The 12,493-nt window shown below is 44.3% G+C and overlaps 1 protein-coding gene and 1 long non-coding RNA gene across 3 annotated transcripts in view; one reads left to right on the top strand and one right to left on the bottom strand.

Moving 5' to 3' along the window:
- LOC141770165 (plexin-A2-like) overlaps nucleotides 1–12,493 on the bottom strand; it is an 84,416-nt gene that overhangs the window by 6,205 nt on the left and 65,718 nt on the right. Inside the window, exons 21-26 of the mRNA XM_074639825.1 lie at nucleotides 11,894–12,162; nucleotides 9,639–9,705; nucleotides 9,116–9,262; nucleotides 7,397–7,556; nucleotides 6,117–6,220; nucleotides 484–580 (exon numbers count right to left, since the gene is read on the bottom strand). Coding sequence (XP_074495926.1) covers nucleotides 484–580; nucleotides 6,117–6,220; nucleotides 7,397–7,556; nucleotides 9,116–9,262; nucleotides 9,639–9,705; nucleotides 11,894–12,162 — 844 coding nt within the window. The remainder of the gene's footprint in view (nucleotides 1–483; nucleotides 581–6,116; nucleotides 6,221–7,396; nucleotides 7,557–9,115; nucleotides 9,263–9,638; nucleotides 9,706–11,893; nucleotides 12,163–12,493) is intronic.
- LOC141770188 (uncharacterized) overlaps nucleotides 1–12,493 on the top strand; it is a 127,210-nt gene that overhangs the window by 50,094 nt on the left and 64,623 nt on the right. For both annotated transcript variants that reach the window (XR_012594455.1, XR_012594459.1), the window contains exon 5: nucleotides 477–593. This is a non-coding gene — a long non-coding RNA (uncharacterized LOC141770188). The remainder of the gene's footprint in view (nucleotides 1–476; nucleotides 594–12,493) is intronic.

The raw sequence follows: 12,493 nt of genomic DNA, 5'->3' as shown, positions 1-12,493 counted from the left end.
CTCTTTGTAATTCTCAACTGAGCAGGTTGGATGTGTGTGTTTAGACTGTATAATCATTTGCTGACATTATTTCATTGGTTGTCATAGCAATGATACAGACGTGCACTCATTCACTAAAGACATGTTTTCTATCCCGGCTGTGGTCCTCATTTTCTATCACTGTGTTTTCTGCTCTTTTTGTCTGTTTTCTGTCGTTTTTTTTTTTTTTTTAAATGCTTGAAACCTCATATGAAAGATCAGTGTGAGCTGTAGTTTCCGAGATGTGATTTGAATCCCATTTCAGTTCATTAAATGACTCTTAAGTGATAAGACTGGATGGATAATTTTGAAACTCATATTGCATCTCTTTGTTTAATGTGCCGTATGACAGTATCCGCTAATGTGCTTCACAACAGACTGATGAGTGACAGCAACAGATGGTGTGAGAACACTGCTGTGAGCTGGATGAATATTAAGTATTTGTGTTTCTTAAACAGTACTGACCGTATCTGCTGATACTGCGTGGGAAGCTGGCTGAGGATGGGATATTGAAGGAGGACATCTGTTTTGGCACCAAGGCCACCACGCAGCGCTCAGACACCTGGAAGACAAAGGTAAAGCCTGTCTGTTATTTTTTATGAATCGGTGACGTGCAGCTTTAGGTTAATAGTAATCATGGCTGGAATTTGAAAAATTGTTTGCGATTATAAATCAAGGACCAGGTTTTTATGAAACTATGATTCAGAGGTTTTGAATAGTCTTCCATGGGCAATTGATTTACATAATTCGCAATAAACGTATAAAGGGTCGACCTTTACTTCAAGTAAAACATTCTGTAAAAATCAACAGTTATCTTTCATCATCATCAGCTAGATAGGAAAACATATCACAGAGCATTGATCACAACAGCTTCAACTACCAAATAAGACCAAACCATAGACTGTATATAAGAAGATCGTGATGTCACCCAATGGGTAGTGGACTGCCGTTTCTCAAATTCAGCATTTTGGTCATCGCCATCTTAGTTTTTTGCAACCAGAAGTGACATGAAAGTGTGGAGCTAAGGACAACTGAACGCTGAATAAGACATTTTTAAGCGACCGAAAAGGTTACAATTAATGAACTGAAAACACACTGTGAAAGGGTTAAAGTTGTAAGATGAAAACACGGACAACACCCAGGCCGGACAACGGCGTGGTAGCGACCTGTCAATCACAAGGTAGCCACGCCCTAAAGCATCCCCTGCTTTATGGTCTATTTGACTCTAAATGGGACCATAATTTACTAAATGAACATCATGCTGTATTGAAGAAGACTTGAAACTAGCGATTGAGACCATAAACTCATGTTTACAATGTTTACTGAGGTAATAAATCAAATGAGAAGTAGGGTCATTTTCTCATAGACTTCTATACAATCAGACTTCTTTTTGCAACCAGAGGAGTCGTCCCCTGCTGGCTATTAGAAAGAATGCAAGTTTAAGGCACTTCAGCATTGGCTTCACTATTCAGACCCGGAGGTTGCCCATGAACCAAACCAATCTGTATATTAATGGACTTGCTCAAACTTAAAGTCAGAATGCACTTAAAGGTAGAGTGTGTAACATCTAGGGGGCACTATTAGCAGAAATGGAATATAATATTCATAACTATGTTTGCATTAGTGTATAATCACCTGAAACTAAGATTCGTTGTGTTTTTGTTAGCTTAGAATGAGCCCTTCATATCTACATAGGGAGCGGGTCCTCTTCACAGAGTCGGCCATGTTGTTCCACCAAGTTTCTACAGTAGCCCCCAACGGACAAACCAAACACTGGCTCTAGAGAGAGCCATTCGCATTTTTGCATTCCCTGAAGGCCACCGTAGTTCTCTGACACGCTTGTAAAACTGCGGTAACGTGAGCCGCAGAGTGCAAAATTGTGGTACCGCCAGCCGCCGTCTGACTTCCGTTACTCCTAAAGTAGTGTTATTATAATAAGGATGGTCTCTGAGCGAGGCCAACGACGTTACCATGGATTTGCACTCGACGGCTCACATTACCACAGGGAGGAGTGAGTGGAGTGGTACTCAGTTGGTTGCAATCTGCAACCACACCACTAGATGCTGTCATATCCTACACACTGTACCTTTAACTGAACTAAACATCAACCATCAAACTTTTAACTGTTATATAATATAATTCACTTGAGTGAAGGTCAAATGCAGTCCAGGTGAAGGAATCAAAACTGGGTTTACTATATACTGAAGCTGAAAATAATTTATATATATTTGATGTGAGGAGTGATCTGAGCGCCTTTTGCAGCCTGAAGCTACTCCCACAAGGAGGTCAAATTCATAGTGAAATATGTATGTGTTTGCTTGAATAGAGTTCACTGGCTGCTGAATGTTTTGAAGTTATAATGGCTCAGTGTACGTGTCGGTCCTACATTTTCTCCTTGCAGTAGTTCCAGGTAAATACTGTAAACTGTAGATGTGCTTGGCAGACGCGGCGAGGTCGTCTGCAGCGTGAACAAAATCCACGTTGCCGTTCTGCATGAGCTACAACTGTGGCTAATACAAATCCAGCTTAGCGACAGAACAAACATTTCTACACCTGGCAGAGAGATTTAGAATGAAAGAGCGGAATTGTTTATCTCCTTGACAGATAAGAAGGGAGTACACGCATTCTTTGTCATAACACGCTTTTGGTGCAGCAAATGCAGATTTCTTTATTTCTCTCTTTTTAAACAAAAGCACGCTGCGCTGAAATATTGGCTGTATGTGAGTGGTGCAGTCGGCCCAAAGCTGATAGTCAAGGAAAACATTTGGCTGAGAAAGGAAAAGCATGACTCATCTGAGGTTGGTGACCTGTGTAGTTGGAAAAAAAAAAAAGATGTTGTAAAAGACACAGGCACTCAAGTGCATGTTCGGTTGACTAAGCGTGCTTGTGACCGGGGGGTTGAGAAAATGTTGGCATGGGTGAGGTGAGTGATATGAATATGAATGACTAAAGCTCTGTCCTTCATCAACAATATCTGCTGTGACGCCCTTGAGAAACTGAATAGTCGCAGTTTTTAAAAAAGGCTGAAAAAGATTCAAGGTTTGTGAGAGTGAAATAGCTCTGAGCTCTGAATGGGTTAGTCGATTGATAGAAGATTAATCTGCAAGCATTTTTATGCCTCCGCCGGAGACAGCGGTGGCCGGATGTATTATATTTTTGGGTTTTCCATCTGGACCATTTCCGTGAACGTGTTATCTCAGGAACGCCGAGGGCGAATTTTCTTCAAATTTGGCACAAACATCGAATTGGACTCAAGGATGAACTGATTAAATTTTGGTGGTCAAGGTCACCTTGACCTCAAAACCGTCCCATTCTTTTGATATCTCGGGAACGCCTTGAGCGAATTTCTTCAAATTGTCACAAATGTCCACTAAAGCTGCCTTCACATGATCAGACCTAAAAACCTAAAGAATCTATTAGTACCAACCATGTCATACTAGCTTGTTGACAAAGGAGGCTACATAACGCTCCAAACTTGCGCTAAATTTTGGTGAGGAAAAACTGGCATGGACATTTTCAAAGAGGTCCCTTGACCTCTGACCTCAAGATATGTGAATGAAAATGGGTTCTATAGGTACCTACGAGTCTCCCCTTTGCAGACATGCCCACTTTATGATAATCACATGCAGTTTGGGGCAAGTCATAGTCAAGTCAGCACACTGACACACTGACAGATGTTGTTGCCTGTTGGGCTGCAGTTTACCATGTTATGATTTGAGCATATTTGTAATGCTAAATGCAGTACCTGTGAGGGTTTCTGGACAATACTTGTCATTGTTTTGTGTTGTTAATTGATTTCCAATAATAAATATATGCATAAATTTGCATAAAGCACGCATATTTGTCCACTCCAATGTTGATAAGAGTATTAAATACTTGACAAATCGCTCTTTAAGGTACATTTTGAACAGATAAAAAATTTAATTTGCAATTAATCGCGATTAACTATTTTAATCGATTGACAGCCCTAATTGTTTACTTTTTCAGAGCCACACACATACACACTCTGTGTATGCATTAAAGTGCAGTAAACTGATCAACAGTCTCAGGCTTCATTATTCACATCAAGTCTTGGGGGAACATAAAGATTGTTGCATTCTGACAGATGCATACTACTTATTGAGCCTCCAAAACAAGGATAAAATGATGAAGTGATGACATTTTTTTGCTGAAGGCTCTGGGTAGGGAGGGGCTGTCTTGGATGACACGTCTCTTCAACACCGCGTGGAAGTCGGTGACAGTGCCTAAGGAGTGGCAGACCGGGGTGGTGGTTCCCCTTTTCAAAAAGGGGGACCAGAGAGTGTGTGCCAATTACAGGGGTATCACACTGCTCAGCCTCCCTGGTAAAGTCTACTCCAAGGTGCTGGAAAGGAGGGTTCGGCCGATAGTCGAACCTCAGATCGAAGAGGAACAATGCGGATTCCGTCCTGGCCGTGGAACAACGGACCAGCTTTTCACTCTCGCAAGGATCCTGGAGGGGGCCTGGGAGTATGCCCATCCAGTCTACATGTGTTTTGTGGACTTGGAGAAGGCATATGACCGGGTCCCCCGGGAGATACTGTGGGGGGTGCTGCGGGAGTATGGGGTGAGGGGGGCACTTCTCAGGGCCATCCAATCCCTGTACGCCCAAAGCGAGAGCTGTGTTCGGATCCTCGGCAATAAGTCGGACTCGTTTCCGGTGGGGGTTGGCCTCCGCCAGGGCTGCGCTTTGTCACCAATCCTGTTCGTGATATTCATGGACAGGATATCGAGGCGTAGTCGGGTGGAGGAGGGTTTGCAGATCGGTGTGCTGAGGATCTCATCGCTGCTTTTTGCAGATGATGTGGTCCTGTTGGCATCATCGGTCTGCGACCTCCAGCACTCACTGGATCGGTTCGCAGCCGAGTGTGACGCAGTCGGGATGAGAATCAGCACCTCTAAATCTGAGGCCATGGTTCTCAGCAGGAAACCGGTGGTTTGCCTACTCCGGGTAGGGAATGAGTCCTTACCCCAAGTGAAGGAGTTTAAGTATCTCGGGGTCTTGTTCGCGAGTGAGGGGACGATGGAACGTGAGATTGGTCGGAGAATCGGAGCAGCAGGGGCGGTATTGCATTCGCTTTACCGCACCGTTGTGACGAAAAGAGAGCTGAGCCGGAAGGCAAAGCTCTCGATCTACCGTTCAATCTTCGTTCCTACTCTCACCTATGGTCATGGGGGTTGGGTCATGACCGAAAGAACGAGGTCGCGGGTGCAAGCGGCCGAAATGGGTTTCCTCAGGAGGGTGGCTGGCGTCTCCCTTAGAGATAGGGTAAGAAGCTCAGTCATCCGTGAGGGACTCGGAGTAGAGTCCTTGCTCCTTTGCGTCGAAAGGAGCCAGTTGAGGTGGTTCGGGCATCTAGCAAGGATGCCTCCTGGGCGCCTCCCTTGGGAGGTGTTCCAGGCACGACCAGCTGGGAGGAGACCACGGGGAAGACCCAGGACTAGATGGAGAGATTATATCTCTACTCTGGCCTGGGAACGCCTCGGGATCCCCCAGTCAGAGCTGGTTAATGTGGCCCGGGAAAGGGAAGTTTGGGGTCCCCTGCTGGAGCTGTTGCCCCCGCGACCCGATCCCGGATAAGCGGTTGAAGATGGATGGATGGATGGATGGAAACTGATCAACAGTCTCAGGCTTCATTATTCACATCAAGTCTTGGGGGAACATAAAGGTTGTTGCATTCTGACAGATGCATACTACTTATTGAGCCTCCAAAACAAGGATAAAATGATGAAGTGATGACATTTTGGACAGACATGGATTTAAATGAGACGGTAATTCTAGTTATAATTTATTCAATGCTTGAGTCACTTGTCAAAGTAACATTCCTGACATTAGTAACAACTTCTTAAATGTGAGTATTTTCTGCGTTGCTGTTTTTTGTATAATTAATTGTAATTTGAATATCTTTGGATTCTGGACCATCTGTCCCCTTTGGCTCTGGGAAACTGTGATGGGTATATTTCACTCTGTTCTGACATGCTGTCGACAAAACCCTTGATCTATTAACCAAGGAGATACTCAGCAGATTTCATTGATAATGAATACAATCGTCAACCTGGTATTGATATTATTAACAGACCTGGTAGTGCATGAGCGTGTTGAGTCTCTTCCAGTCACTCTCTATCTTGGTGGTGATGTCCTCATCCTGCAGGACCACACGAGCCGTCCTGCCCTGCCGCCACTCTGAAGGGAAATGCAATCAATAGTGAATGTGTGACATATGTCATTTTGGGAAATGTTTGTATCCCCAGAGTGCCTGACAGTTATATATTGTCTAATGTCCATCGTTTGTCTTGCACTGTCCCTTTTGCGCTGCAGGTGAGGTCATGTTATCCTTGTGTACTGTGTTAGTTTGTTCTTTGAAACTCTGTAAGTTGTCAAGCGTAACAGCCAAAATGTCACCAAGACGACTTCCTGTACACTTCCCCCTGACAGTTAAAGGTGCTATTGATAACACTGACTCAACCACTAAATGTTGCATGCTCCCTCTCCTGTTCCATTGCATTTACTTCACAACAAGTCATTGCCAGGCACTGACCGTCAATCTCACACCAACTGACGACCCAGAGATACCACCTGATACGTTTTACTATTGGCTCACGAACCTTGTTAGAAGTGGGAACCAAACTTTGGATATCTTCCACAGAGATAAACAAAACATTCATTTTGAACCCGCCAATTTATTTTTATTTATTTTTCAGGAAAGCCATGCTTTTATTCAGCACTTCTCTAAAGGCTCTGTAGATGTATTATTTTTAAAAAAATGTCATAAAAATGTTTTCAATAAGACTTTTAAATTGATTCTGCAATCAAAACACAAATGACACAGCATCTCCACAGAGCTTTAAGCTGTCCAAAGCAACAAGGAGAAACTGATCCTCTCCAAATCCCTAACCTGTAAAAGCCCCTTAAAGGTGTATAACTACAACCCTAAAGCAGTATCAGCCACTACCTACAACGTTATCTTATTTATTCCCTTTGAAGGTGTGTGTCAGCTGGATTCGTGCCAAGTCATTCAGTACTGGATGACATGTTGTCGGCGTAAGCCGAAGTGTAGGTGAGCTGTCATAAGGTTTAACGTCAGTGTTGGCGAGCGTTGCTCTGGTTAGTGCTGTAAACAGGTTTTGGGGAGGAGGTTGTCTTCCAGAAACTGATTTTGAGCCCTTTTGTTGATGTTATAAATCTTCGGTGAAACATCTGCGATAACTCCGCCTGACACGACCACTCTAAGCTGTACTCTTCCCTCCTGTCATTATACCAACACATCATGTGCCGTGGCATATTTTCAGTCTATGTATAAGACAATTAGCAGTATGAAATGAATGTTTCACTGGAGGATTGCACCCAAAGCAGCCTCACCGAGATCCATGTCTGCAGCCCGTGGTCGCTGTGAGTAGGGCATGTTCTTGTACACCGCATCCAGGATCTTCTCCTTTACCTGGGTAATGGTGTCACAGTTGAGCACCTTGACAGGGATTTCTGGGCTGTTCTCATTGTCTGGGTTCACACAGCTCAGCGTCTGGGGATCCAGGATATAGAGAGAGAGGAAGAGAGGAGGGGGTAGAGGGGAGTTTAAGAGAAAGAGGCAGAAAGAAAGGTGTTGCTTGCTAGGAAAGTCCTTTCATTACGTGCTCCTCACCAAACTGTCCTGGTGGAGAGGATCTTGGCCAGAAATGTAATTTCACACCTCCAGGATGTGGCTGTGCAGCTCCAGCAGGGGCATTAAACAAGTAATGAGACACAGCCTCTCAGACTCTCCGACATGGATATCAGAGAGGTGTCATCCTGTCGCTGGCTGGCTCTGCTTTGGAGCTAAAGCCTGAGGGGGAACTTATTCTGACGGGCTGGTGGAGGAACCCAGCCGGCTTGACTTTAATGGGAAGGATGGCCCTACTACATGACTCACAGCATACAGCAGTCAGAACTTTGTAGACTCAGTATCCCTGATTATGTTTTATCAGTTAAAACATATGTATCTTCATTCTATTTCATTGTTTCTCCACTAATTTGGGAGCCATACTTTTCTTGTCAAAGTTCATCAGGCCAAGAGAACACTGAATGAAATGTTTTTTAGAAAAGGGCCAAAACAGAGCTGTTGTTAAACTTAAAGTTACTAAAAGGAACTTTAACTGGTTATGAAATAGTCTCAATTTAATACTGATGCCTCTATGCGACCTACAAAAGCAAACGAGACCATCAACGGGAATATTTGTGTATAGTTATCGGCCAGGAGCCTCGCTTTGCCTCGCCTCACTTCACCTCGCTGCTCCGCCGGTCCCCGCTGGGAGCCAACATGAAACCACGCTGCCGGAGACCCAGGCCGTTTAGCTGGGCCAGCTGGAGGGAAGTCTATCAGACCCTGCTGCTGCAGTAAAATGAGAGGTTTTCTAAAGGGACTCATGGTCGCATGGTGCTCACACTACCACACACTACCGCTTTTGTCCACAGGGACCGCCAAAATCAACACAAAAATGAAAGTTCCTCGTAGTAGCTTTAAAATAAAATAACAGTATTGGTGGTAAAAGGGGGGGAAAGCTTGACTAGCACAAAAACCCCAGTTCAGGTAGAGTGTGTCAGTCATGTAAGGTCAGTAGTTTGATCTCTGACTCCTCATGTCCATGCTGAAGTGTCCTTGAGCAACACTGAACCCCCAGTGGGAAGCCAGTGAGGGATCAAATCCTTGTCTGTGTTTCAGATTGGTTGGGATGTTTGTATGTACGAAGATGTGATCTCAAGGCGATGGCATGAACCTCCTGCATATTATGCATTCCCAGTTAAGGACAGTGGTTCCCAAACCCTAAATCAACGTTCTTAGTTCTTATTTTCTCAATTTATTCCTGAGAAACTTTGTCTATATCTCCTTAAGCTTGACGAGATGGACATCTGGCTGTGTAAGACTTTTTTGTCCGCTGCCGTCATGTTACTGAATATATCCAAATATTAAAAGCATTCGTAAAATTACAACCACAGCACATGCTTCCACATTTCTGTGGATCTGTCAAGGCTCTTTGCCAAGAGATGTGCAAACATGAATACAGACAACATTTTTGACTTTTTATTGATGTCTTTATGACTCACCAGCGTCTTGTATTCAATCTGCTGTCGGATGAGCTTGTCCTCGCTGAGGGAATAGCGCGCCTCTCCAGTGATGGAGTCTATGGGACCCTTCTCCATTTGCTGTTTGATGGCACAGAACAGCATGAAGAGAGGCTCGCCAGCACACTCCTTTGTTTTGGAAGGAAACCCAGGGATTTGATTGGAAGGTGGGAGAAAGGAAAATAAGACACAGGGAAGAAGTGAAGGGAAGGAAGGAGATCTGTATTCATCAGCACAGATGATGAGGATCTGTAACTAGAGCGCGACACATCAAACATAATAAACTGTAGCCTTCTCTCCTTTTGAATTGCAAAGCTGGAGATAAGCTTGACCCCACCGGTAACCATTATCCCTATCAATATCACACAGTTAAAATGACAGCTACAACAAAAAAAACACAGCAGTCTATTTCAAAATCAATGCTGATAATTTCAAGAAGCATTGTCGTAGTATATCACGCTGACACCTGTAGCGATAAGGTGCGGGGGGGGAGATTTCATTTTACCTTGAGAAATTTGTGGAGCAAGAAGGCGAACCAATTTGTCAGCATCTTCTCCGCCACCGACTCTGTTCTGCAAGACGAGAAGAAAGCACGTTCATTTGTTAGCAAGAGACGTCCCGCCGAGAGCTGCAGTGCTCTGATTATTCGTTTATAATTCAAGACGTGGAAAGGCCCGACATTGTTGCAACCAAAAAAACATGACATGGAGAGTTTACAGAGAAATACCATCCTTACTCAGCCGCTCGGTCTCAGAGGACACTGGTATACTGTAAGTAAAGTGCTACTAGTGCAGAACATATTTGGGTCATGACATAAATGTGCAGTCACAACTTAGATGTCCACTCTGTTTCTTCCTCTCCTAGTCTGCACTCTTGAGTGGATAGGATAGGTTTCATGACATAACAGTACCCTTAAAGTGGCATATAAGCTCTTTCTAATCTGAATCTGATCCAAAGCCTGCAGTTTTATAGCCGTCAGTCTCTTTCCCTCCCTAACCTGCTGTCTCTCCGTCACTCCTTTTCGGTCCTTACCTGCATTTCAACCCTAACCTGTATTGACTCGACTGTTGACGGCAAGCATCCCATTAAATTGTAGAGTGTTTTCTGCAAGAGCAGCATGTTTGCGCTAACAAGTTCTTGTTGTACCAGCTCCCATGTGAACTCATCCTTATATTTAATGAGTGTGCTTCAGATTGAGAGAGCCCTCTTTTTCGAAAAAGCAAAGGAGGAAAAAAAAAAAACCCTCATGAAACATTCAGTAGGCCAGTCTCAGCACTGGGAAAACAATCGGCAGATAACCAGAGGTGGAGGAGGGCGGCGAGAAAGAGGAGGACAGGAGAAGTGACGGGGGGGGAAGAAACGTGAGCTACAGCTGAATGTTTCATGAGTGGCACACAGAGGATAAGTCAGACTGACACCGCTGCACTCACTCTTCCCCATTAGGTTCTCTTCCTCCGCCGGTCCCTCCCACTCTCTATCACGTTTACCTCTCCTGTCTTTCACCTGTCCGCTCAGGCACCCCGTTTGTCACACTCGTAACGGCTGTTTCACGCCGCCGCACAAAACAAAGCTGAACAGAGGTGGGCTTTCCTTTGCTGGCCCAGTTACTCATCCATCAGAAGTGCCGTAACTGGGCTGGAAAGATAAGCAGCGCTGATCAGAACTGGTCAGGTTTGTGACAGAGAGGGTCTCTAGTTTAAATCCTCTGACCAAAGTGGGAAATATGGACTGAGAAAGTTAGGAAGAAACTGTCGGGTTTTATTCCAAGTCCAATTTTGGTTCTTGAAATTTACAAGGAATGTTTGTACAAACTTCTTATCAATAATGTGCTTAAAGGGAGAGTTTGGGTGTTTTGAAGTGAGGTTATATGAGGTACTTATTCATAGTCAGTGTATTACCTACAGTAGATGACGGTCAGCACGGCCCCAGCTTGGAGAAACAGACAAGAATACTGACACGGAACCAAAGCAATGTACTGCTGTGGACGAGCAGAAACATATTTTAGCCTCCTAAAAGAAAGTCTCACCTAAAAAAATCAATATCAGTTTAAGTGTATGCTTTATTTAGAATATGTCTACAGGGTTACCTTGCCATGAGACAGCTATACAGTCTATGTTTCTGACGGGGAACTGAAGCCGCTATCTATGCTCTCGCCAAAGCAACCAGACTCCATTGGAAAAAACCTGTAATTTGACCTTGCAGAACACGGGGGTTACTGGTCTACCGCTGCCTTGATCGGTTAGTTTGTTTGTGCTATCGTGTGTCTTTGGTTAGTCTGGATTCACCGAAGTGTTCCCCGTCAGAAAGGGCTGTCTGACGGCAAGATGAAGCAGTGAAAATATTCTAATTATAGTGTACATTTGATTTTTTGATTTTGACCTTTCTTTTAGGTGGCTAAAATAAGTCGGGCTACCGGCCCCGTCCACAGCAGTACATTGCTTTGGTTCCGTGTGGTAACTCCTGTAGTCTTCTCCAAACTGGGGACGTGCTGACTGTCATCTATTGTAGGTAATACACTGACTATGGATTAGGACCTCATCTAACCTCACTTCAAAACACCCAAACTATCCCTTTAACCTTCAAGCGAGTGTCATTTAATAAACAGTGATATCTCCATTTTCTTAGCAACTGCAACCAAAATGCCTAAACCTGAGATTCCTTTGTTGATGAATATAACACAAAGGCATTTTTCCTAAATGCATTGTATAAACAGCCTTTTGTAAAACAACTTTAAGCGACAGTGTGATACTACTGGTTTACCTGCGGAGGAGTAGTTTGGGGTGGTTCTTGCTCTCCAGGTTGCGTTCTATAAGATCCGAGAGCAGGTGTTTGAGGATGTCCGTGGCGTACTCCAGCCGCCCCTGCAGAGCGGTCATGATGAGCGAGGCGACGTAGCCGCGGTCACGCATGGAGAAGGAGCGCTGCAGCTCCAGCGTGCGGATGAATGTCAGCAGGAAAATCTTGTTATTCACCAGCTGAGCAAACTGCTTCAAGGCCTTCTCCACGCTCGCCTGTCCGCTCCCCGGCACCTACACGCATCATGCACACGCACAAAGACGAACACGTTCATTAGATAATGCTCACTCAAGGATGAGAATAGTCATAACAAAGATGGAGGAACATGAAGACAGAGATTCTCAAACCATCTCAAGGCAAAAACAGAACCTCTGGTGTGGCTTACACAGGCTTATTATCTCTGACACATCCGTCCCCAAAGACAAACTTTTGATCCATAGTTTCTAAATTCATCAAGAAGTTTATCAAGAAAATACAAAAAAAACATGCTTAATATTTCTGCAACAAATAAAGGTTATTTTTGATGATAAAGACGGGACGTTAGAACTGCAGTCAGAGAGGCGT

Source organism: Sebastes fasciatus, chromosome 1, assembly GCF_043250625.1.
Source record: "Sebastes fasciatus isolate fSebFas1 chromosome 1, fSebFas1.pri, whole genome shotgun sequence".
NCBI classification, from domain to species: Eukaryota; Metazoa; Chordata; class Actinopteri; order Perciformes; family Sebastidae; genus Sebastes; species Sebastes fasciatus.
Note: the sequence above shows the minus strand (reverse complement) of the source record. Positions and strands in the feature narration are given on the sequence as shown.